At 35.6% G+C, this 26,164-nt stretch overlaps 2 protein-coding genes and 1 pseudogene across 3 annotated transcripts; 1 reads left to right on the top strand and 2 right to left on the bottom strand.

Moving 5' to 3' along the window:
• Window positions 1–1,517: 1,517 nt before the first annotated feature.
• On the top strand, window positions 1,518–3,164 carry LOC145619117 (xyloglucan-specific galacturonosyltransferase 1 pseudogene; annotated as a pseudogene).
• Window positions 3,165–3,400: 236 nt separating this feature from the next.
• On the bottom strand, window positions 3,401–9,750 carry LOC145621110 (uncharacterized). 2 transcript variants are annotated; one of them, XM_081675843.1, is made up of 4 exons: window positions 6,366–9,750; window positions 5,904–6,218; window positions 5,572–5,722; window positions 3,401–4,639 (listed from the first exon to the last, which is right to left on the bottom strand). In XM_081675843.1, the coding sequence occupies exon 1, from the start codon at window positions 9,490–9,492 to the stop codon at window positions 6,493–6,495; it is 3,000 nt and encodes a 999-aa protein (XP_081531969.1). In that variant the 5' UTR covers window positions 9,493–9,750; the 3' UTR covers window positions 3,401–4,639; window positions 5,572–5,722; window positions 5,904–6,218; window positions 6,366–6,492. The 2 variants fall into 2 exon arrangements, with proteins under 2 accessions (XP_081531969.1, XP_081531968.1); XM_081675842.1 differs by lacking the exon at window positions 5,572–5,722.
• Window positions 9,751–15,618: 5,868 nt separating this feature from the next.
• LOC145619180 (tropinone reductase homolog At2g29360-like) lies at window positions 15,619–22,476 on the bottom strand. Its single transcript, XM_081673811.1, has 5 exons — window positions 22,400–22,476; window positions 19,696–19,903; window positions 18,667–18,886; window positions 17,031–17,137; window positions 15,619–15,795 (listed from the first exon to the last, which is right to left on the bottom strand). Exons 1-5 carry the CDS (start codon window positions 22,474–22,476, stop codon window positions 15,619–15,621), a joined length of 789 nt encoding a protein of 262 aa, XP_081529937.1.
• Window positions 22,477–26,164: the final 3,688 nt, after the last annotated feature.

The raw sequence follows: 26,164 nt of genomic DNA, 5'->3' as shown, positions 1-26,164 counted from the left end.
AGACGCGAAACCCACTCGAAATTCCGACCAACCGAGGTAATTGATTTCGTTGCTGGTTGGTTGAAAAGGAAGATCGGGGAAGATGAAGAAGAAACGTCAAAAATGTGGGCCCTACTAACGGATTCATGGACGGAATCCGTTAGTTGGTGGTAAAATCGAATTTTTGGAAATTTTGGTGGTGGTAAAGTAAATCTTTTTTTTTTGGAGGTGGTAAATTCAATTAAGTGGTTATTTGAAGGTGGTAAAAGTCAAAATTTCCTTTAATTTTCTGTCAAATGAAAATATGAAATCGGAAGTGACTATATAATTTTTTAGACAATCAAAATTGTAAATAGAATTTCATTGCAATCGAATGTGACCTATTAATAAAACAAAAACTTTGAAATTAGAAAAAAAAAAAACACACACACACACACAAATAGAATTTCATTGAACCATGATATTTGTATACCCGTACCAAACTGTAAAAACCAATAATAATAAAATTAAAAATTAAATTTCAAAAAATATAATGATAATAATACGAGTAATAAAATTAAAAATTAGAAAATCTAAATTGTAAACAGAAAATAAATCAATTAATTTATGTGCCAAATCAATTTACTTTTCTTTTTTCTAATGAATATTGCATCTGTTCGATATTACAAGTTGTAGAAATTTATCAGAGAATAAGATGAACAACAATATATAAAATCAATCCTATGAATATAAAAATATTACCAATTTATCAATGGAAATTCAATTGAACAATCACAACTTTGGCCTTTTCAAATTTGGTTGCTACTTTTTTTTTTTTTTTTTTTTATTTTCCAATCTTACTATATGAGAGATTGAGAGACATAGAGATACTTATAGGGATAGAAAAATACACTAGAGTGTATGTTTTTTATTTAGGTAAGGAGAAGGGCCTTACCGGCCAGATTCACTCTCTCGTAAGTGTACTTGACCCGGATATGCGAGCTAGGTCCTTTAAGAGTAGGGTTTGATGACTTTGATCTCACAACCTCATGGCCGGTTATGAGATGCAAACCTGGCCTAGCTTTGATCGGTACCTTTTTTTTTTTTTTTTTTAATGATAATAATAATTGCCCATGCAAAATAATCCTATTTCTTTTGTACAATTCTTTTTTTTTTTTTTTTTTTTGAAAAATAAGGACACAAAAATTACTACGGAGTAATACGTAAACCGCGATCAATTTGCCATATGTTCAGTTAACCAAAATAGGCTTGTGCGCTGGTGCAATGGTGTTGAGTAGTTCCATACAGATTCACTATATTACTAAAAATGAAGTGATCAATAATTTAAATTGAAAGGAAAAACTAGATCCTAATATATGTGACTTATAATGAAAATTAAAACACAACTTCCCGAAAAAATAGTAAGATGTCAATTATGTAACTAACTAGAAGCAGAAAGAAATTGTTCAATTCTTTTCCTTTTCCTTCCATTTTCATATGAACGTTTAAGGCGAAATTTATAGATAATATTATCCTCTAAAATATCAGAAACGGCCCTGATGACAGTCTCAAATGTTAAGAAAAAACCATTACACGAGGCTGATGATCGAGGCCTCCGACTTGACTTATGTTTGTTCAAATTTGTCAAGAAATTTTTTGCTGTTTTTCTTGTAAGTCTTTTTCTCATGTTTATATGGTCTTCTTCCACTATCATTATCTCTAGCTCGATTACACATGTTTGTGTAACGTCTAGGAAACTTGGCAATCGTTATTGCCTCTCCACTGGGGCTCGGTCTACCAACTATGATATCCCTGTTTATAACAACACCTCAACTATTTCATATATCGAAAGAGGTCGTAGTACAAATGTTAGCAAGGCCGAATTCTCTCAATTTACGAATCTTGATCTAAAGAAGGATGTGAACAAGGATAAGGCAATGGAAAGAGCGAATTCTAGGAAGGTTGTGGAAGGTCAGTTAGCTATCCTACGATCCTACATTGCGAAGCCAAGGCCGCCCTCGGATAATTGTGAGGGACGAGGGATATATGTGTATGCTCTGCCTCCAAAGTTTAACAAGGATTTGTTAGCAAAGTGTAATGAGATAATGCCGTGGTTGGATTTTTGTAAATACTTTGCGAATGATGCAATGGGCGAACCTATACTCGAGTTAGGGAACGGATGGTATAACACTCACCAATTTTTGTTAGAGCCGATATTTCATAAACGTATACTTAAACATCCTTGTAGAGTTGAGAAAGCAGAGGAGGCCAAGCTTTTTTATGTGCCATTTTATGGTGCATTAGATATGTTATGGTCTCATTTTAGTCCGGTTAAAGTTCAAAGTAACGAGAGTCAAGCGCGATTTTATGCACTCTCTAAGGATATTGTTGAATGGCTTAAGCAACAGAAGATGTGGAAGAGGCATTTTGGGTTGGATCATGTGTTTGTCTTAGGGAAAAACTCTTGGGATCTTCGAAGATCGGAGTACCTACATTGGGGGACACCCTTGTTGGAGCTCGACGAGCTCCAAAATCCAATCAAGTTAATAATTGAACGGCATCCATGGCATATGAATGATGTGGGTGTCCCTTATCCGACTTACTTCCACCCGAGCTCGGACAAAGAGATAATAGCATGGCAAGAGAAGATTAGGGAGGTACCGCGAAAATACTTGGTAAGCTTTGCAGGGGATCCTCGCAAGGATCCAACGAGCATAAGGTCGAGTCTCATCGAACAATGCACATCTGCCCTTGGAGTGTGCAAGTTTCTCAATTGTGGAGAAAAGTTATGTGTTGAATCTGCACCTGTTGTAAAACTCTTCATGGAGTCAGAGTTTTGCCTTCAGCCTGATGGGGATAGTCCTACAAGAAAGTCGGTATTTGATTCGCTTATTGCTGGCTGCATTCCGGTTGTCTTTGATCCTTTTACCGCGCATTACCAATATCCATGGCATTTACCCGAAGATCACAAGAAGTACTCGGTGTTTATAGACCAAGAAGAGGTGAGAACGTCGGAGGTGAATGTGGTGGAGAAGCTTGTGAACATACCTCTTAAACTAAGGCAAGAGATGAGAAAGTATATTATCAATGAATTGATGCCTAGATTAGTTTATGCAAATGCTAATGCTAAGTTGGAGAAATTTGAAGATGCATTCACTATTGCTGTCAATAATGCACTTCAAATGGCAATTAGTAGATTGACCTGAGGGAAAAATTTGGGGTGCTTCAATTGTATGGTATTGAATACATTTTTTAGGCTCTGTTAGTAAATTTGTGGGAAGTTTATTTGATAATTGATTGTACTAATATAGTTATAGGTAATGATTAGGAATTGACAAGTATTTATTAATATAGATGATAGTTAAAACATTGACCAACATTTTTCTCTGAGTTTGGTATGTTTTTAATCAACATAAACTATTTTATTCCTCTGTTACAACATAGTAAAAGTATTCAGACTAGCACAACAGGTACTTGCAACATTATGCAATAACTTCCGGTGAACCTTAATAATAGTACAATGTTGAAAAAGGAACTTCTGGCTAATCTAATTCTTCCAGCGCCCATTGCAGTATTCACATCATTTTTGTCTTGCATGATTCAATCAGCAATTCGCCTTATTTCCCTTCAGCATGATGAATTTCTTGCATCCATCCCAGCAATCTATGTTGCTTTCGGTTGAATGACACTACTTCAGGGGAGAAAACTTGAACTTTAATTAAGACACCAGAATATAGATTAGATTAATCTAGCATAATGTATCTGACTACACAGTAAAATCTACTGGATCCTCCAGGCCTGTAATGTTAGAAGAGCGAATGCAGTCTGCTGAATTTTTTTAACACTGCACCTTTCATAGCTTCGTACAGAACTGAATCAAAGTCTAGACAGGAAAAACAATTCAGAAGTAGATGTATTTTTATCAAGAGGTTGCATAATAACGAAACGAAATTGAATCAAACACTGTAATACAAGGTCATACACTAACAAAGTGACAATTAGTTTGTATGTAATTTTCATACAAAAGGCCACATAAACATCTATGAGAACAAATATCCAATACCATATTTCTTCATTATTTTTACAGCCACTCATTATTACTCATACCACACCCTTTGGTGGTTATTACTGGTAACGAAAATATATGAAGAGAAACACTATATTTAGTACTGGAAATCCATTACCATGGTCATTTACAGAAGAATGTTCCATGAGAAACAACACAGTTACATATCCTCAGTTTATGACCTTGCATGAAACTAGCTGTGATTATAGAAGCAATCCAACAATAGTGATGTTCTTTGTCAAAATTAATCCAATCCATAACTCGTTTGGGCAATGTTATTGCAACCCTTTGTCAAAAAAAAAATGTTATTGCAACCCAACATGGACTTGAGATAACTGACTCAGTAGTTTTTCTGACAGTGCATACGATACAAGTATACACAAAGTTCTGTCAGTAAAATTGGATACTCTTTTTTTATTGCTTTCTGTAAAAAAATTATGAATGAAACTAAATCAATGAATATTGAGTCACCTATAACAGAATAGTGTATTATACTTATCTGGTTACGTATACATTATAAAGGGACAACTCAGTGTCACATCACAAAATATGTCTGTACACTTGCTTCACGTTTTGGAAAAATGCAATTGCCACATCCTGCAACATTGCTTGAGCCTGCAACAAGGTAGCACCAAAAATCATTATTCTTGCATAAATTACCTAATCATGCATACAGAAAATGGCAAGGACAAATTCTCTTAGCTATCATAACTATTTAATATCATCAGGATGCTTCTGATGAAAGCAAAATTTAAAACAAACTGAGGTAAGCATCTAAATCAAATGTCCAATAATAACTTAGCCCACAGAGCCACACGTCATGGTTGACAGGATCATAAATACTTAAGGTGTTACAAATAAAAACAAGAAAAAGACCAAGGACATGAGATCAGAATTCAGGATATCAAATCAAATCCGATAATTAAAGAAAGCCACCGATATTATTATTTACATAGGGAACACTGAAATGAATTCGTCAGGTTTAAACTTCAGAACTCATCACCCTGTCCTCGACATAAATGGTGAAACTTAACTTCAACAATCAGTTTCAAACAGCAACGTCAGTAACACCACCTCTCTCTACTCTCCTGAAGCTCGCTCATTACCTTTACCATAACAGAACTAACTAGCTATAAGCAACACCACCAGCAGGCCCACATATACCTCCCTAAACAGTAAACTGCAATCTCCTTTCCAATGGAAATTGTAGGCAAATTGGTCATCCACCAATAGTTAGTATTGTCTATTAACACATTAAAATCTTGTGAAGAACAGTCCAAACTAGCACGTAAAAATCTAGAAAAAACAAATCTCATCAAACAAAACAGCAGGAGCCAACTAGACCAGCACCATAATATACCCATGTTTGAAGTGTCATGTTAAAAACCCTAAATGTGACTAAGTTGATCAATTTATTCAAGAAAGATAATATAAGCAGGTAATCAACAATTTGTGCAGAAGTTCAATTGAACCATTTACTTACACCCATTTAAGTACGACTACGCTGTGATAAAGAAGGAATCATATATGGTAGTTTTTTGTTATACCAATTAGAGTGCAAGTTTTCTGTTCTTCCTACTGGTTCTTTCTCTCAGGAATCCTACAAATGCTTTGCAGCTATGCCTTGGCACCAATGTCTACTATGAGAATCCATAATCAGAAGTTCAGCATCTGGGTTCAGTGCATTCACCCTTCCAGCTAAATGACATACTAATCATTAGCCCCATCACAATAAAATCAAATGAACAAAATTAACTTCAAGACTGTGCAAGACTTGAAGATTTTCTCTCTGTATTTCTCCTATACTGTCTGATAATTTATATGTTAAAGCAAGTTTTGAAGGTTTTCATGTATCTGATATTTTGTATAGGGGACTTACCTTCACAGAGCCACAGTCTCAATGATTTAGCCAACTGAACAGAAGCACCTGTTAGCCATGTTGTTTGCAGCTTCTCTGAATTCCAAGGTCACAAGAGATGCCCTCAAAGACAGCTATTGGATTTACTTCAGTTTCCACGCCCGTCAACAAGGATGTGGAACATGCTTTCACAAGTAAATTGCGAAGGAAAATAATGTCCTCCTTGAGCCAACCATATATGGAGAAAGACTTAACCAAAGTTCATTATGGGCCTTTGCCTGCATAATGCCAAGGGCCACGAGTGACCAACCTCTGACAGGAAACAAGTTCTGGGTCCTGCCATTTTGATCAAATAGTTATAGCATCAGATTCAAAAATTTATCAGCAAAAGGTTTACTGAAGACAGTTCATATGGGCAGTAATAAGATAACTGTCAAAAATATATACACAAAACCGAGCCGAGCTAGAAGGTTCTATACTCACCTTGTTCGGAAAGGGGAGCTGGAAAGGTGAGAACTAGACGAAATACTGCCATCCCTGTCTCAATAACTTGCAAAAGACCAAGTCATTTCATTAATCACAAGTCCATGCTCAATGGACATGCAAAAGCTTAGCCAGGCAAACTATCCCTACTGCCTATCACTCGGTCAAGCAGATTAGTTTTAAAAGATCCATCCACTTTTGACATTTCTTCAGCCACAAACTTGCGAGTGTATAGACTGACAGTGTGTTTACTGGACTGAATTAGTTGAAGGAGCTTCACACATGGAACTACTAGTCCTTCTTTTAGTAATCCATCAACCAGCACACTCCAAACAACCTCATCAGAATTCCAATTTTTCTCAAGAATGTGCTGAAACAGCGATACAGCTTCATCCACCTTATTCAACTTGCACAACGAACATATAATCATGCCATAAGTAGATAGTGGAGGATCAAAGTCACTACTGGACAATGTTTTTATAATATCCAATGCAGGCTCCACTCTTGAGCTTTTACAATGAATTAGTATTAGCACATTATAGATGTCATTATTCAGAGGCAATTCTTTCTCTTGCATACTCTGTATCAAAAGTTCTGCTTCGCTGTATTTGCCTTCTCTATATAAACCAGCGATTAGGGTACTATACGTGCTAACTGTGGGTTCACCATCAATTTCTGAGAGTTTAACCAATAGTTGGCTGATCAATTCAGATCCAATGTCATTAGCATCAGAAGGGAAACTGTAGGAAACATCATTCTGAACTGCAACCTTGTTCACCATCAAATGAGATTCTTTCTGCAAACCTTTCAGCAACACTCTGAAAGTGCGGTAATTAGGTTGGATGCAAAACTCCAACATCTTCCGGAGTAGAGAAAAGGCATGATCTAGCCTACCAATCATAACAAAACCATCAATAAGAGAAGTAAATGCCACCACATCGGGGGATATCTTTTTAGTTTGCATTTCTTTGAACAAACCTTCCGCACAATCAACTTTTCCTTCTTGGCACAACCCATGAATGAGTACACTATAAGTATGCAAGTTCGGATAGCAGTTATTCTTTTCCATCTCATGAATCACCTTGAATGCAAGATTTGTCCCACTATGTTGACAAAGACCATCAATCAATGATGTGTAGGTGACAACATTAGGCAACAATCCATACTCAGACAACCTGCTGCATAAATTCTCTGCCTCTGCAAATCTATTTTCTTTCGCTAATCCACTTATAATGGTATTGAAGGTCTCAGTTGTAAGAGAGCAACCAAATTCCACCATCTTACCAAGGAAATCTTGTGCTTCATCTATGTGTCCTGCCTTGCAATGACCATCAATGAGAATGGTAAAGGTATATTCATTTGGGTGCAAACCTCGTCCAATCATTTCATGGAAGAGAGAAGAGGCTTGCTCCAACTTCCCACCTTTGCAGAACCCAAGCATCAGTTCAGTGTAAGTGTATTCATCAGGGTTACATCCATTCTCCCTCATCAAATCAAATAATCTCACAGCATGGTCCAGTTTTTTTTGCAATATGTAACCATATATCAGAATGTTGTATGTTTCCACAGTAGGAGAAGTCCCAGCCCTAGCCATATCACCAAAAAGCACCATAGCTTCTTGCAAAGCACCTCTCAAACACAACCCCCTAATAATTTCATTGTAGGTACGAGAATTCCGCAGACAGCCATGGGCTTCCATCCAGTCAAAAATTCTCAATGCTTGTTCAATCCTTCCACCATCACAAAATTCATGGATCAATGTATTACAGGCAGTAATACTAGGAGCCACAACATCTTTCATCATTTTGTTGCATAATACAACAGCCTCCTCCAGTTTCCTTGCACGTGACAGCCCATAAATAAGAGCTGTGTACGAATGAACATTAGGATGAAAGCCACGCGCTTGCATCCAATCAAAAATCTTCAAACCTTGTTCAACCCTTCCTCCCACACACAATTCATGAATCAATGCATTACAGACAGCAGTATCTTTAGCCACACCAACTTTCATCATTTTGTTGTAAAACCCAAGAGCAACCTCCAGACTCCCTACATGAGAAAACCCACTAATAAGAGCTGTATACGTATGAACATTAGGTTGACAGCCTCTTTTCGTCATGGCGCCCAAAAGTCTGGAAGCTTTCTCTACCTGCCCACACTCACACAGCTTGACAATTGGAACGGTGAAAGTATGAACTGTAGGTTCAACTCCTTTCTCAACCATTTCCTTAATCAACTTCAAACCCTCATCCAACTTACCTTCATCACAGAGCCCATTGATGAGAGTGTTATACGTCACCGAGTCAGGTTGACAACCCTTCTTCAACATCCAATTAAACACCCGAAAGGCCTTACCTACATTATTGTTTCTACAATGCCCAAGAATCAACGAGGTATGTGTAAAAACATCCGGACACATGCCATACTGATAAATCCTACTTAAAAAGAGCTCGGCTTCCTCGACCTTTCCCTTCTTACAGAACATATTAATCAAAGTATTCAATGTGAAAAGACTAGGGCTAATTCCATCCGATAACATCTTCATATACACATTATAGGCAACTCCGACCATGTCAAACTTACCCAATGCAATCAATAAGGTATTATAACTATACATACTAATCTTAAAACCCCTCTTCCTGATATCAACCAAAAAATCCATAACCCATTTCAGCTCCTCCACATTCTTACAAGCTCTAATACTCAAAACAATCAAATGTTGGGCATCGTCGTGGCGACGATGATCCACAATAAGCCTATCTAACATAGAAAAATAGCAATTAAAATCATGTTCATAAAAGGGTCTCTTAGAAACCCAATAAAAGAACTGTAAAAGTGATCCAGTATCCAAATGGGTATGAATAATTCTTTCCACGAGACGTGGGGTTAATTTGGGGCTCAATCGAATCAATTCGGAGCTACGTAACCATTGATTATCAGACAAAATTTCACAAACTCTAGAAACTAAAGTATCATTAGAAATGTGCTGCGAAGAAAGAGCGGATTTGATAGAAGAAATACCAGATTTTGATGAAAATCTATGGAAATGAAAAGAACCCAATACAGAATAAATCTTAAGAAGATGAAATGGAGATGGGGTTTGGAAAAGCTTTACCATTTTAGTCATCGGTTGAAGATGGATAAACCCACAAAATGTCAGCCATGAAAGAAGATTTTCCCAAGTTCTAAATGATCAATAAATGGAGAAGAGGGTATTTTTGGTGAAGAAAAAGAAGGGTTCGGAGTCCTCTGGCGACGTGGTCATTGGAAGACCACGACTATGGAGGATGAAAGAGAGGGAAGAAGAGAGAGAGAAGAGAATAGAGAGAAGGACAGGTTAGGGTTGCGTTGGAGGCCTTAGAGCGGAGGTCCAGGGGTCGCCCGCCGGTAACAATTTCTTTCTTTTTTCGATGTGGGGATTTTTAATGTCCCGTTCGATTCACTTGATTTTTACTTAAATGAAATTATAAAGTATAGTATGGAGTATTCTTTCTACTGTAACGGACCGTTTGGTTCGCACGAGGGAATCGGAATGGAATGAACAAAGGGAAAGATAAGGAATGGAATAAAAATCCCCCAATTTTGGGGTCGTGGTGTTTGTTTTGAATCAGAAAGGAATGGAATGAATGAAAGGCCACCAGTCCAACCACCTTCACACCACCACATCACCACCTTCACACCTACTAACATCACCGGAAAACCAGCCCCGACCACCGCCGACCCTCCCCCGAGCCTTGCCGCCCTCCCCTCCCCCGAAAAAACCACCCCTAGCCCCACAAAACCCCTAGCCCCGATCTCCCTCGACCAAAAACCACCGCCCATCCCTCCCACCACCACCCCGAAGACCCTAGCGAGAGGTTGGATTTAGCGACGGCAGGCATGCCGAGGCCCCAAGAGAAGCGACGGCTGACGGAGAAGCGGTCGAACATGGGGTTGACGCGGACGAAGTTGGAGTAGCCGACGAGTTTGAACTCGGGTGAGGTGGTGATGGGTTGAGTTTGGGAATCGAGGGTGCCCATTGAGGAGGATGAGATAGAAAGTGGAGTGCAATTGAGGGGGTTGAAGTGGCGGAGGAAGTGACGTCGGAGGTCGAGGGAGGGGCGGCGATGGTCTGGGCTGGTTTTCCGGCGGTGTTGGTAGGTGTGAAGGTGGTGATGTGGTGGTGTGAAGGTGGGTAGGGAAAGGGAATGGAAAAGTCTAGGGGGGTGGGGAATGAAGTTGGAAGGATTTGGGGTAATGGAAAGGGTAAATTAAAAGTGGTTAACAAACAACAACAAAGGAAATCGGAGCAGTTGATTCCCATTCCCTTTCCTGAATACCCCCAACCAAACAGCCCCTAAGTGTTTTGATTACATTAGCACATAGACCTGGTAATCCTGACTAACTTGTGACCCGAACTTACCTGACTAGACCCATACTCGATCTAAAGTGGAGTTGACCCGAACTTAACTAGATACCCGAAGTAGACTCGACGTGAATGTACCTGAACCAAAATTGACACGATATCTGAGTGACCCGACCTGAAGTTGACCTGATATCCAAAGTGATCCGACCTTGTGTTTGACCCGGATTGATTGACTCGAACAGACCTCATACCCGAAGTGACTTGAACTATAATTATGTTAAACCCAAAATGACCCGAACCAATCAAAATAATTGATACCCAAAATGACCTAATTGATCTAGGGGCTTAATTAATGCATTGACATACATGTCGTAATGTTTAATTAAAAATTAAAATGGAGCTGGCAATTGATCCGACTTGAACTTGACCCAACAATTGCACCTAAAAATTAACCCAACCCAACCCGAACTTTACTTGAAGTGTTGACTTGATACCCAACATGCCCATTTATATGTTGACCCAAAATTGACCAAAATCAAACTTGATACGATTATTTGTTGAGCCAAAATTGACCCGACTTGAACGACCTGTTTGCCAGGTCTACCAGCGCATAACCAATGTGACACTTTGAACAAGGCAATATGGATATATATATATATATATACACATGTACTACCTCCGTTACATATTAGTTGCAACTTTGGGTATTATTTGTGTGAGATAAAATATATATATATATATATATATATATATATATATATGTATATATATATATATATATATATATATATATATATATATATATATATATACATACATACACACACATATAATTAATTCGTATTTGAAATTTTAGCACATGTAAAAGTAGCATGAGTTCATTAAAAATAAAAAATTATATGACAGGAAAAAAAAAGAATTAATATGGAGTAGACGAAAGAAATAATAATATAATATGAAGTTAGTAGTTAAATGTCAAATTAAGAAATCAATGCTTTTTAAAATTTCAACATTTAATCAATTTTAGATAGAGTACATGATATGAGTGGCTAAATAGTCCCTTGCAAAGTCCAACCAACACCCCCCCCCACCCCTCCAAAAAAGAAAAAAAAAAGAAAAAAAAAGCCTTACAAAAGTACAATTGTTGTGATATGAGTTTTAAACATCAAATTAGTTTTTGGCCCGAGCGATACCCTATGTCATTGTTTGTATATTAAAAATTATAACAAAATTAAGTGAAATATATTGGTGTTTTATAAAAATAATATCATTTGTTAAATTTGTAAATATAATTGAACATCAAAATTCATTATTTAATATGCAGTAGTCTAAATGTTATATTGTATCAGTTTGTTTTAATTGTTAAAAGGGATTTTTTTTTTTTTTTTATTAATCAGGTGTCATAATAAATTCTTTTGAGTAAATATATTTTGTGGTAAAGAGAAAAAATCTGAAAAATTGTTTTGCATTGTTGGGCCGGGTTACATATTTTAAGTAACACATATATGAATTATGGTTGAGTAACTGAAAGAAACGAAAATAGATTAGTAATCATATTATTGTTAAAATATCCACATATAAGTTCACAATTATAATTCTAAAATTTATGAACATAAATATCTCTTTTTAATACAACTTTATTATCATATAAGATGTGTCATTGGAGTGATGATCAAAGTTCAATTTTAATGAATATAAATGTGATGGCTTATGGGTTCAAATATTAATGCTAACAAATAATAAATTTTTGTGAGGAAATATTAGTAATTAATATAGGTGACATGACGACACGTGGCAAGATTGACAACACATGGCAAGATTACAATCCTTGCCATGAGTTTTAATATATATATTGATTGATTGATTGATTTGATCAATAACCATTTCCTATAGGATTCCTCCCTTGTTGCGATATGTGTTTTAAGCATCAAACTCTTCTCCCTTTTTTCCTACTCTTTTTATCTCTTATTTTTTTCCCCTTGGTCGCAATTGTGAATCTCTATGGAGGCTTCCAATGATGTTCTTATCGGTGGTTAGCCCCAAATACTTTTTAACTGCTTTCAATAATTAGATTTCATCCTTAATATGGTATTTATTATGTTTATTTTTTTATTTGTTTGTCTTGAGAGGATTAAAGAAGTAAGATCTCATAGTCATTGTAAGTATCTAAAGAACAACTTGAATATTTTTCACCTGAACGATTATGCATCAATCAATTTCAATCCAAATTAATGTTAGCGCACATATACATTATATTGTTTTAGCTGAAGTATTTTAATCAAGGTGATTGTTGATCGGATCTACAATATTATTAATTCTAAGGTGTTACATACTTGAGTTGGTTTTTAAAATCTCTTAATAATTGTTTGAAAATGCTATTTGACTATCTTTTTATTCATGAAATCCCTTTTCTTCTTGTTAACCCCCAAAAAAACAAATGCTAGAAAATGTTCAAAGGAAATTAGACAACATGTTTACGAAAAGTGGTATTCCCTCCCTCCCTAAATTTTTGCCCCTTTTGACTTTTTGCGGTCTCCAAGACACATCTTATTACAATTTTATTTCTATTTTTATAAGTGTAAAAATTATAAAAACTAGATATCAAAAAAATGTACAATGAGACAAATCCAACTGCGTATTTTACGGTAAAATCTAGATATTTTACAGTTAAATATTATAAAGTTTGACCCAAAAAATTTAGAGACAGAGGGAGTAGATGTTACTCTTATTAAGTTAATGGGTAAGGGTGAGCCTAAGTGCTTGGTAAAGTAGTGAGATTGGCCCAGTCTTGAGTTGGTTAGCCTCCTAGGTTGAAGATGGGTCAATCTAGTTCAACCACTTTTAGAAGAGTTGACTTTTTTATATTGTTCAACCCACATAATTTGTGAATATGTTATAATATATTATGGCCCACAAAGCTTAGTTTGGTTGGATGAGCCCACAAAATCAACAACTTCTTTCCTTTTTTTTTCTTTTTTTTTTTTTTTTTTTAGGAAAAGCGAGGGAGCCTTCATTAATTAGAGCACAAATTGTCCATAAGTACATACGGAGAAATGTTGCTAGGACAACAATTTGACCAAACTTATTCAAAACCAAAAGGCAATAAACGAGCTAAGTGATGAGCGTCATAATTTCCCTCTAGCTTAACATGAGACCACGAAAGAATATCAAAATAGGAACAAGTAGCTAAAATATCTACCAGTTTATAATCCACATTTGAGAGAAAAGTGGTAGCTTGTGAGAGCCTCGAGATTATGTTGCTTTTGTCCGATTCCAGGATGATGTTCTTATGGATATTTTTTGTATTGAAGAAGAGAGAGATTGAGAATGAGAGATTTATTAAATAAAATTAGGTTGGTGAAAACTGATATTCCCACCTTTACCTTTTCCAGCTCAAAACAATCCCACTTTTTCGAATTACCAGAATAATCCCACTTTTGACCCTCATTTGCTCAAAATAAGCCTTTTAACCTGTAACTTGTTTAACAAGTTATTTATTTAATTTTTTAAATACCTTTTCTTCCTTTGTTTTTTTTTTTTAATTATATTTTTTTCAATCTCTCAGCAGCCACCACCGCACCAGCCACCACATCACAACCTAACACCACCACCTTCTTTCCTCTCCTAACCACAACCACAACCACCAGCACCACTAACCACCTCAACCCCAGCACCACTAACCCCACCCCCTAAACCCCAGCACCACTATCCACGACCACCACTAACCACGAATCACGACCACCAGTAACCACGACCACCACGAATCACGAACCACTAACCACGACCACTAACCACTAGCCGTCGATAGCCCTGAAACCCCCTGATCTCCCCCTTGCCAAAGCCGCCGATAGCCCAGACCAGTCGAAACCCCTTGATCTCTCCCCCACCAAAGCCACCGACAGCTCGGAACTCCTTCGCCTCCCCCCTCTCACCTAAACCCACCCAAACCCGCACCCAAAAACCGAAACCCAAACCAAATTGGGGCTGGGCTGGCGAAATTCGACCATTGCAATAGGAGGGTGGTGATACGGTGCAATTGGAAAAGGGAGGTGGGGAAAGGGGAGGTGGTGGCTGGTGCAGTGGTGGAGAGTTGAGAATGTGGCGGTGGGGATGTGGAAATGGAAAATTTATTTTTATTTATTTTTTAAAATTAAAAAAAAAATTAAAAGTGGACTAATAAGAAGGTGAAATTTAGCAAGTCACCTTCTAAAACAAGTTACCAATTTCACAAATCAGTAAATGGCCTGTTTCAAGAAGATGGGGGTTAAAGGTGAGATTGTTTTGATCAGATTAAGACAAAGCTGGGATTCTTAGTTTCCAATTTTCTAATAAGGTTCCACAAAGTGGGGTTGTGAATGATAGTTGTCATTAGGGTTAAAGTAAAAGTAAGTAACACTTAGAAAAACGGATGAAAACAGAAAGTGAGTAAAATTTAGGAAAAAAGAGAGCCTACTTGTTAGCAAAGTTAAAGAGGATGGATAGCTCTTGTTTTTGGGTGATGTAAAGAGCCAGAGCGTGTAAAATAACCTTGAACTAAAGTTATTCATGAATTTATTCATTTGTAACATGTAAAATAAGCTTTATTTGAAACATGTTATTGAGTTTAGAAAATATCAATATAGCCTTTAAAGTTATTTTTTTTATTTTTTGAAAACAGCCTTTAAAGTTATTTATAATTCATTTATTTGGAACATGTAAAATAAGTTTTAAGAATGACAATATCATGAACTTCATTAGTTATAATAGTATATGTAAAATATGTTATTAGACTATTAGTATACCATCACTATCAAGATTGAATATTCACGTTAATGGTTCAAATTATATCATCATAATCATACGTATCTCTAGATAATTTCATGATGAAAGTATTTGTGTTGACATACATAAACATACACTTAATGGAGTTTAGAAGCCATTAACAGTAAAACCGCCGTCAATGCAAATAGTTTGGCCAGTGATGTAGGATGCAGCGGGCATGCATAGAAAAGCCACCACAGAAGACACCTCTTCTGGTTCTCCTACCCTTCCTAATGGAGTTTTCCTTTCCACAGTTTCTACAAATCCTTCCATGTTATTCACGGCCTGTCAACAATTACAAACATTAAAATATATAAAGCCATTATTGTTACTTCCTATGTTCCCAAATAAAAATTCTCATTTTACCAAAAATTTTTGACCTTAAATTAAAGTTTTATTTCAACTTTATCTACTTTATGTTATTCACTTTTAAACAACCAAATTCCACTATATATCTTTTTCATTCACTTTCTATCAATTAAACCTCACAATTTTTAATTTTTTTTTTTTTAAAAAATAATTTATAAACATTTTGTATATTCATCTTAAATTTACTAAACTCTTCTGTCTTATTACTCCCTCCGTGTTTTTTTAAGTGATACATATTGACCGGCACATAGTTTTAGGCAATTTAATTGACTTAAATAAAATAAGAGATAAGTGGGGTAGTGGAGTATTAAAAAATTGTTAAAGAAAGATAGTGGGGTTAATAGTTTATTGAAAGTAATATATGTGAGAGGAAAGATATCATAAATAAAGTAGTAGTGGGTTTGGGTGGGAACCATGAGAGGAGAGAGATATAATATTTTAATGTATTGTTTTGCCAAAAAAGGAAATGTATTACTTAAAAAAGCACGGCCGGAAATGGAATGTGTATCACTTAAAAAAACACGGAGGGAGTACTTTTTATCCACCTTAAAACTTGTACATAAGGCAAATGTGACTTTCATTTGGGGAACAGAGGGATAATATGAAAGAGATACATATTCCATATCTAACATGGAATTTCTTCTCTTTTGTTAGATTAATGTTGGTGGTAATTACATTGCTAGCATATGTTCATATGGTGGTGGATGGGTGTTTTTGTGTGCTTTTGGATTAATGACTGTTTGTTGGTCATTTGGTGAGTTAACATGGCAAAGAATTGGTGTCAGGGCTATTGGTGCTAGGACTCTAGGAGCCTAGGAGGAGGTGGCCCAAATTCGCGATGCTTGGGGTGGTGATTTCGAGAGGTGTTGGCTCATCAAGTTCTTGGTGGTTGAAGAAGTGGTGGGGATAAAATTACAAGGTTTTGGCCTTTGGGTGGCTTAAGATAGATGGAAAAGAGAATGAAAAACCCTTGGGGGAGGTGAGAAGCTAATAGAGGAAAGGAAATGATGGATTTAATCTAACAAATAACAACAAAGGGAACTTAAAATTGTATGGCGATTCTCTCATCTTTTCATGAGCATAGGACTAAAAACCTATATACTACGTATATACATCGATACAAATGTGTTTGTGTGTATTATTTAGATCACCTGGTTAGTAAGAGGGGTTCGAATGAACCAAGGTGCAACAGAATTAACCCTAATGTTATCCTTTCCCCACTCGCATGCCAAGTTCTTTGCTAGTTGGTTCATTGCTCCTGGCAAAAAAATACAACATAGTAATGTAACTTTAGTTAAATGAAATATATATATGTGAAGATATATATAATATACCTTATCTTTAAAATCTTAAGGAGTTGGATTTTTTAGAGAGATAAAAATTTAGCAACTCTGAAAATTTACATATTAGACGATAATTATTACCACTGCATTTGTGTAATAAAGCCTACAAAATATCTAAGCCAGTCTAGAAACAACTCATAAATACAATTATATGGATTTGATACTCAAGTATGACATCACCGTGTTTGGGAACTAAAATGGATTTCTATTTTGGGCCTCTCATCTAATAAGCCTAATTGCTCTATGAAACTTATCTATAAAGTCCAAAGCTAACCAGGCTCTAATGTCCACGGCCAGCCCATAAGCTCTTTGGGTCCATATTATTTATTACCCCATGAGTATATATAGCCAAATTAACACCTTAACAACGTATATACAAAATTTACTACGGAGTAGTATTTATTGTACTTGCACTAGGTCTAGTATTTGCTAATACAATTAACTTAGGCATCAAAAGAGTTTCCTTGAATACACCTTCGAAGCTAGTTAACGCGTACTCTTATGTAGGTATTCTCAGCCCAATTGTAATTGGACCAATCTCGTCTTCAACTCACTACTAAAGGTCTATTCTAGATCGTATTATTTTTACTATACTCGAAACAACCAGAGTTGATCAATGATTTATCACTCATTGTCCCATTGGAATTGAACTGAAATGGAACTAAATGAGTCAGTTAAATATATTGTATAATCAACTGGTATAATTAGTTTCCTAGTTTATAGCCTATAGTTATGGCAGTCCATTGTACAAAGTATATATGGACTAAGGTATTAATCAGAATAACCAAGGATTATAAGCTCTGACTATACAATAACTATAGGCTATAAATTAAGAAACTAATTGTACCCTTAAACTATACAGTACATTTAACGAATCATCACCCGAACATGACCTAAATCAAAAGAACCCAATCTTTTGTTTAACGCCTAACAATTGAGTGTATCTTTCACACGCCCTAAAGACCTCCTAAAGCATAGGAGCGTTTAATTTGTAGAATGCAAGTATGATGACATATTGCAAATTACTACCTCCGTTACAGGTTATGTGCAACGATTTGACATAAAGCAGAGAGGGAAAATGTCTAATCGTTGCACATAACCTGTAAGCTGTAACAGAGGTAGTAATAAACTTGCACCTACCTTATCATCAAGGAATATGTTGAGTCCATGAACAACCCACATGTGAGCATTGTTCTTGTCCCACACTAAAAAGGGGGAGTGTAGTGGTAATGAAATCCCACATCGAAAGAATTCAAGAGTTACCACCACAATATAAGGCTAAGGGGCTACTCCCCTCATTGCCATATGGTTTTGAGGTGGAACCTCCTTGGTCTTGTAAAGTGGTGGACTTGTACTCTCCCGTGACGGGTGCGGCCCAGACCCGTATTTAACAGAATAGTTTCTTGATTGTCATAAGAAGTTGGATATAAAAATTGATTTATACCTTTAGTTGTTCCGTAAAGAGAGCCACCATCGACGATGGACACAACACCAGCAACAGAAGACATGAAAATGATGTTCCCGGAACGCGATTGTTTAAGAAGAGGATAGGCTAGTTGGCTTAAATGGTAGCCAGATTCAAGGTTGGTGCTCATCATTGTTGCATAATCTTCGGCTGTGAACTCCTGTGTTCGTTTTGAAATGCAAGTCCCAACATTGTTCACCTACATTAGAGAATTTTAGATTAACCCAATACATCATAACAATAAGGACTCCAATCTCATGGCAACTAATATGTAAATGATGATCCTATTTTCTGCATCATTTGTTTATTGTATCATTTGTATGTACAAAAAAAATAATTACTAATATTATTAGTCTTTTCTATACTAAACAATGTATGCACACGATTTAAAATAGAGATATGGCATAAATTAATACATATATACCACATTTGTTTTCTATTATCACCACATTTGTTTTCTATTATATGCAACTTTGGTGTAATATTTGTGAAATAAAAAAAATTCCAAAGTTGTATATAATACGAACCGGAGGTAGTAATAACGTATATACGTTTTGTAGACATGTATGATAATGCATGATTTCGAGCATAAATATCTTCAATCATTAATAGGCAAGAATTATACAATGAATTGATATTCAGAAATCATACATTGAGATTTGAGACGAAGCTAACAAGACTTTGGATTAATGTGTTTTACTTAAATATAAATCACACATGTTTTCAAAATATATATATATATATATATATATATATATATATATATATATATATATATATTTCAATCAATCAATTATTACATTTTTAATCTGAGACAATAATATATGTTTTGCATGTATCAGTTGACACGTTTTGACTTTGATAATATATATATATATATATATATATATATTATCAAAGTCAAAACGTGTCAACTGATACATGCAAAACATATATTATTGTCTAAGATTAAAAATGTAATAATTGATTGATTGAAAAATGGATAAATTGGAGTATATAGATACCAACCAAGATGTTGAGCACGCCATTGAACTTGGTAGAAACGGTCTCCATTAACTTTTCTCGCTCGGCTCGTTGTGCTACATCACAAACAGAGCCACTAACTTGGAAGCCTTTAGCCTCAAAATTGCGTATGCACTCTTCAAGTCTAGCCTCATTTCTAGCACATGTATGAACTTTAGCCCCTTGTTTGGCTAGCTCTTCTACAACGGCTAATCTGTAAGATAAGATAGCAGAAGGAAAATAAATAAATAAATAAATAAAAGAGGCTTAATAATAATAATAATAATAATCCCAACGTATGCAATGCAATGTTTTGCTCTCCCGGCTAGTATTCTCAATGAGATTGAAAGATTATATCGAAATTTCTTTTGGGGGCAAAAAGGTGAAGAAAGGAACTTATGTTGGGTGGCGTGGGAAAAGCTTTATACATCTAAGAAAGATGGAGGGCTTGGATTTAGAAATATGAGGAATTTTAATAGTGCTCTCTTGGCAAAACAAGCTTGGCGTATTATTTCGAATCCGGAGTCTCTTGCGGCTAGAGTCTTAAAAGGAAAATATTTTCCTCATTCTACATTACTTGAGGCAAAGGTGTGCCCGAATGCAAGCTACACATGGAGGTCGATTATGGGAGCTAGAGATGTGTTGATGAAGGGTGCTAGAAAGGCAATTGGAAATGGCGCTACAATTAGTATTTGGCACGACCCCTGGGTGCCAAGTCTGCCTGGTTTTAAGGTTGCTCGTGGTTTTGTGGTGAATGATGATGGTCCTGCTGTTGTGCGTGATTTATGGGTGGATAGGTCGTGGAATTTGGAGACTCTAAACATGCTCTTTTCTCAAGTAGAAGTAGCTGAAATTTGCAATATTCCTATCCCCTTATATGACAGGTTGGACTCTTGGGTGTGGCAGCATACTAAAGATGGGCTGTACTCTGTCAGAAGTGCCTACAATCTGATCACGCTGGAGCAAAGGCACAACAAGGCTTCTACTTCAAGTTCAAACTGCAATTTTGAGTGGAATGCTATCTGGCACGCTGAAGTCCCCCCGAAAGTGAAACACTTTATGTGGCGAGCTGTTAAGGGAGCTATGGCAGCCCGTCAGTGTTTGATACAACGAGGTATGCAAATTGATCCCTTTTGTCCTCTTTGTGGCGTTGAGATTGAGAGTGTTTTGCATGTGCTTATTCGATGTGTTGATGCCAAGTGCCTTTGGTATCTTTCCCCTCTAAGACTAGATGTTGAGCAATTTGATGGGGATACCTTCTGGGAATGGTGCAATGCTGTTCGAAAGAAATATAAAGATGGAGAGTGGTGGAATTTATTCCTCTGCTTACTTTGGGGTATTTGGTGCCGAAGAAATGTATGGGTTTTTGAAGGGAAAAAGAGGGATGTGGTTGAGGTTATACACAAAGCAGTTGGCATGGCAGGGGAGTATGCTATGGCTCAAATTACTCCTGGTGCGAGTAAGGCTAGCCCGCAGTTGAATGATCGATGGAAACCTCCTGTTCATGGGGTGATAAAAGTCAATTCAGATGCAGCAATTTTCAATCTGAATGGGGTGGGATTGGGGGCCGTTATGAGAGACAGTGATGGTGATGTTGTAGCTTCTATGTGTTTGCCTCTCAAGGGTAATTATGATGTTGATACTGCTGAAGCTCTCGCTATGAGACATGCCTTAAACATTGCCATTGACTCGGGTTTCAGGAAGGTATGTATGGAAACTGACAACCTCAAGCTCCATTGCCACTTAATCAAACGCTGCACAACTGCCACTGCCTTTGGAACAATTGTTCATGATATCCTTCAGTTATCTAGTAGTTGCTTTTCTTGTGATTTTTCCTTTGTTAAAAGAAGCGGCAACCGTGTTGCTCATGCTCTTGCTAAATTATGTCCTTCCTTCGACTCACTTAGAGTATGGATGGAAGAGTTTCCTCAAGGTATCTCTGAGGTTGTAATGGTTGATTTTAGCCCTTTGATTGATTAATAAAGCTCGAGTGATCGGTTTCCGTCAAAAAAAAAAAAAAAGAAAATGTGACAAACTAGGTGTACTTCAAGAGTTCAAGGAATATATCGTAAGAAAGTATAAGATTTTTCAAAATATAGTTTTTTCAGGCGAAAAGAACAAAAACTTAATGCTTTTCAATTTTAAAATTATGTAAAGTAAGACCCTCTTTAGTTCACTTTTTTTTTTCTTTTCTTTTTTTTTCTTAATTTTTTTTTTTAATTTTTTTTAAAAAAATGTTTTATAAAAATAATTTCAATTCAATAAAAATAAGTTTAGTATGCCTCGAAGATCAAGAAATCCGAAGTAAGGTTCAGTAAAACAAATTTCGATTTGGTAAAAATAAGTTTAGTTCAGTAAAATTAATTTCATTTCAGTAAAACTCGGTAACCCTACGGAAGATATATAATAAAATCAAGTAAAAATAAGGTGACGTGAACAAGGCCTAATTCAAAATGACTCAATGAGAAATTCTATGAGTACCTTCTAAATTCTAATACTCGTGTACACAGTACACTCTTGCTTGACTGATTGAGCTACCTACTTGCTCACCCAAATGAGCAAATGATTAATAAAATTGCATCGAGTACATTCATCTTCCCTACCAATCTCTAAATTAATTAACTGAGAATAATTAACTAAGAATTTGTACGAATAGATCATCGATCTAACCGAAAGAAATAAAGAAAAGAGTGAAGAGAATGGTATGTACCCGATACCATCGGAGCCACCAGTAACAAGAGCGGTCATTCCATTGAGAGACCAACGGTCGTGTATTGGCATTGCCATCTTCGATCAATTGAAGTGGTAGCTCAGATTTAGGTGTGTTTTCTTTCGTCAACGAGGTGAGTTGGATCACATGGACTTATTTCTTTTTATTAAAGTAAAATGTATAATGCCAACAAACTAGCTTGCTGTTGTGACTTCCCCCACTTTCTAAGCCTAAGTTATTTGAAATCCAAGTAGTTGGCAATCTTTGACATAACCCATGTAAATAGGGATGACAATATCAAAGGATATCTATGCAAATCCGATCATCGACCCGTTTTGAATATAAAATAAATTAAATAGATGAAAAGTAGGTGACGGATAAAACAAGTGACGGATCGAATTGGATATGGATATAGATATGGATATGGATATGACTACTCCACCTGTTAACCATCGGCCCATTACACCCGTTTAACATAGATAGTATTAAGATTTTTTTTGAGAATTTTAATTAAAAAAAAAATAAAATTGAAAAGAAAAACACTCATATATTGTTGCAAATTGATTTTGTTCAAGCAATATGTTGTTACTGTTTCCTTTCATTTATAAAATAAAGTAATTATTGTAGTAAAAACCGAAATTAAAGTTTTTCATAAGAATTTTATTCCATATAAGTTATTCATTCCGATTATCTGTTACTCTCCTGATTCACCTGTTTCATACATAGATAGCAAATGGATGGATGCGGGTGATAGTAAAACAAGTGACAAATGGAGATAGAGCGGATGAAATGATGGATGGATACATGTAGAAGTCCACCCGATCCGAATCAATTCCATTGACATCTCTACAAATAAAGTACTTAGGGAAAATAAGTAGATACTTAGAGCTTGTTTAGTTCACCGTCCTTATTTTTACTAATCTAATCTGATTTTGTTTGGTATTATTTGATCTGGTTTGATTTGATCAAACTCTGACCTTATGTGTATGATAATCTATAAAGAAAAAAAGATTAAGTGGAGTCTTGTTAGATTAGCAATAATGTGTGTTTTATTAATATGTATTTTTTTATGATTTTTTTTTTTCCGCTATGAAAACAAAAATATTTAGCAATGAAAAACCACACATAATACGATAAAGTGACAAATTTAATTTAGATATTTTGAAAACTGTGCATATTTTATTATAAACGCTTTTTTAGTGGATAACCACACCTTGTGGCAAGTTGTTACACACCAAAACATTAACTAGGTAATCCATGACTGAACGAGTAACCCCTGACCGACTGAATAACCATTGACCGGCCGAGTAACTCCGACCACACTGTGTAGCCAGCCGCATATACAAATTTATGTTTTATTATATACTTCCTTTATTATTAGTTGATGCATTTCATTTAGGCACATTTGCCAATGCTTACTTTCGAATGTAAATATCTTTAAATGCCTATTAGCATAAAGTGTAAAATTTTGGTATGGAAACTAGACATTGAGACAAAGCTAACAAACCCCACATAACTATGTTTTAGTCTAACACTAAATCACAAAACAAAGTCAAAGTAAGTTATGTGAACAGTGCACAAAGTCAAAACGTGTCAACTAAAAAAAATGGAGGTAGTAAGATATTTAGATTTAAGAGTAAGGCCCCGTTCTCTTCACCTTAATTTTGCTGAACTAGAATTATTTTTACTGAACTGGAATTATTTTTGCTAAACTTAAATTAATTTTACTTAACAGAAATTATTTTCTGAAATTATTTTTTTACTGATTTTCTATTATAATTATTCTTTAAGAAAACTGAATTTTACCGAACTGAAATTATTTTTACTGAACTGAAATAAATTTTACTGAATTGAACTTATTTTTATTGAATTGAAATTATTTTTACTTAATATTATATTTTTTATGGTGAAGAGAACAGGGCCTAAGTGAGTGTAATAAATGGATAAAGGAAAAGAGAATAAGGGCTTGTTCACATTTACTGAACTGAACTGAACTGATTGGAGCTGAACTGAATTAAGCTGAAATGATTATTTTATAAGAGAGGGAAATTAAGAACTGAATTAAATTGCACTGAAATTAAGTAAATGTGAACAGGTCCTGAGTTGGGTAAATGTAAACATAGGATACAAATTAAGAATGTAAGATTTCGCAATTGTAGTTTCTCTAATGCCACTATATACTTTCCGTTTCACTGCAACTTTGTGACTTTTTGCAATATTTGTTTGCTAACTTTGACTATACTTTAAACACATAGGATTGGTTCTCATTATAATTTGATTATAATGATTATAATATATTTATGAATAAAGAAATACGTAGTAATAAATACAGTACATGGATTAATAACTATAATTAAGGAAAACACATACTATAAAACTTTCAAGACTACTCATATAGATATAGAATCATAATAATTATGATATGTGAGACTGAGGGATAGCTCAAGTGGTTAGAGCTTCCCTCCCGATTTCAAGAGTACCTGGAATCGATTCTCACCCCCGCCCCTATGAAACTTTTGTTTACTCCTCCTGATAGGACCTAATACTCGGTTGGATATTACTTCCTCCATTCCCTTAATTAATACTCCGTATTATAATTTACATGTATCATATATGCACATGCTTTCTCTCTATATCTCTCCTCATCATATGAGTCCTTACTTTTATTTCTCTCCTCGTCTTAAATTCCGTATCTTCATCCCTTATTGCAATATTAATAAAATGGAAAAAGTACTACTACCTCCGCTTCTTATTATGTGCAACAAAGGGGTATTATTTGTGAGACATAAAATATTCCTTTGTTGCACATAATAAGAAATAGAGGTAGTATAATTTTTGGACTATACATGAAATTATGCAGCTGGGAGCTACCTTTCATAATTGCTCAGTCACAAATGTAACACGATAACAAGTTCAAAAGGCTCACGAGATTGCCAATAATGAGCAGCGAGTACCGTCGTTCACCAGACCCTAATATTTAATTTTGTAACTAATGTCCTCTCCTAAGACTCTAAGAGCATGGTTGATACTTACGTGTTGTTCTGATTTACTGAACTAAACTAAAATGAACTGAAACTGAACTGAACTGAATTGAATAGAGTTGAAATGAATCGTTTATGAGAGAAGGAAAATAGGAAATGAACTGAACTGATTGGAGCCAACTGAAATTAAGCTGAAGAGAACAATCCCTTAATAAGACATTCAAGGGCGGAGCCACCGGGGGGGGTCGCTGGTGGAGGCCCGGCTCCCCGTGGCCCAACCACTGATATAGTTTTAGGTAGTCTGGCTCCCAGGACTTTGTAATAAATAGCAAATTTTTCTATCTTAAATATAGCGATGTCAATGATAGCTCAGTTGGTAATGTAAGCATTCTATGTTAAGAGGGATCTCAAAGTCGATTCCCTCTTGAACTGTTTTTTTTCCTCCCTTCAAATTTTGGGTTTTAAAATTTTTTTGGAATAATTTTATCGAGTCTTGGCTCCCTTGGATTTTTATCTCTGGCTTCGGCTTTGAAGACATTCATATATGTATCGCTCTTTCCATGCAAATGTTTCACTGCCAATTTGCCATATGAATATTCGTATGTCGTACCTAATATACTTGATGGAAGGCTCGTACCTAACATACGTTAGTATAATTTTCTTCACTATTTTTATTACCTAACCTCTTAGTTTGGAAGAATCCCACATTTAAGATAAATAAAATCATAAATATAACATAAAGTTTGATGAATAGTCGGAGGAAACTTTAAGCTATCAAGAGAAA

This window comes from Chenopodium album, chromosome 27, assembly GCF_948465745.1.
Source record: "Chenopodium album chromosome 27, dcCheAlbu1.1, whole genome shotgun sequence".
Taxonomy (NCBI): domain Eukaryota; kingdom Viridiplantae; phylum Streptophyta; class Magnoliopsida; order Caryophyllales; family Amaranthaceae; genus Chenopodium; species Chenopodium album.
Note: the sequence above shows the minus strand (reverse complement) of the source record. Positions and strands in the feature narration are given on the sequence as shown.

Excerpts from the sequence above, each read along its gene's own strand:
- LOC145621110 (XM_081675843.1), bottom strand. The coding sequence starts at position 9,492 with ATGACTAAAATGGTAAAGCTTTTCCAAACCCCATCTCCATTTCATCTT.
- LOC145619180 (XM_081673811.1), bottom strand. The coding sequence starts at position 22,476 with ATGGCAATGCCAATACACGACCGTTGGTCTCTCAATGGAATGACCGCT. Across the intron at positions 19,904-22,399 it reads GGTGGCTCCGATGGTATCGG|ATTAGCCGTTGTAGAAGAGC; the intron begins GTACATACCATT and ends CTTATCTTACAG. Across the intron at positions 15,796-17,030 it reads GAACCCCTCTTACTAACCAG|GCCGTGAATAACATGGAAGG; the intron begins GTGATCTAAATA and ends AATTGTTGACAG.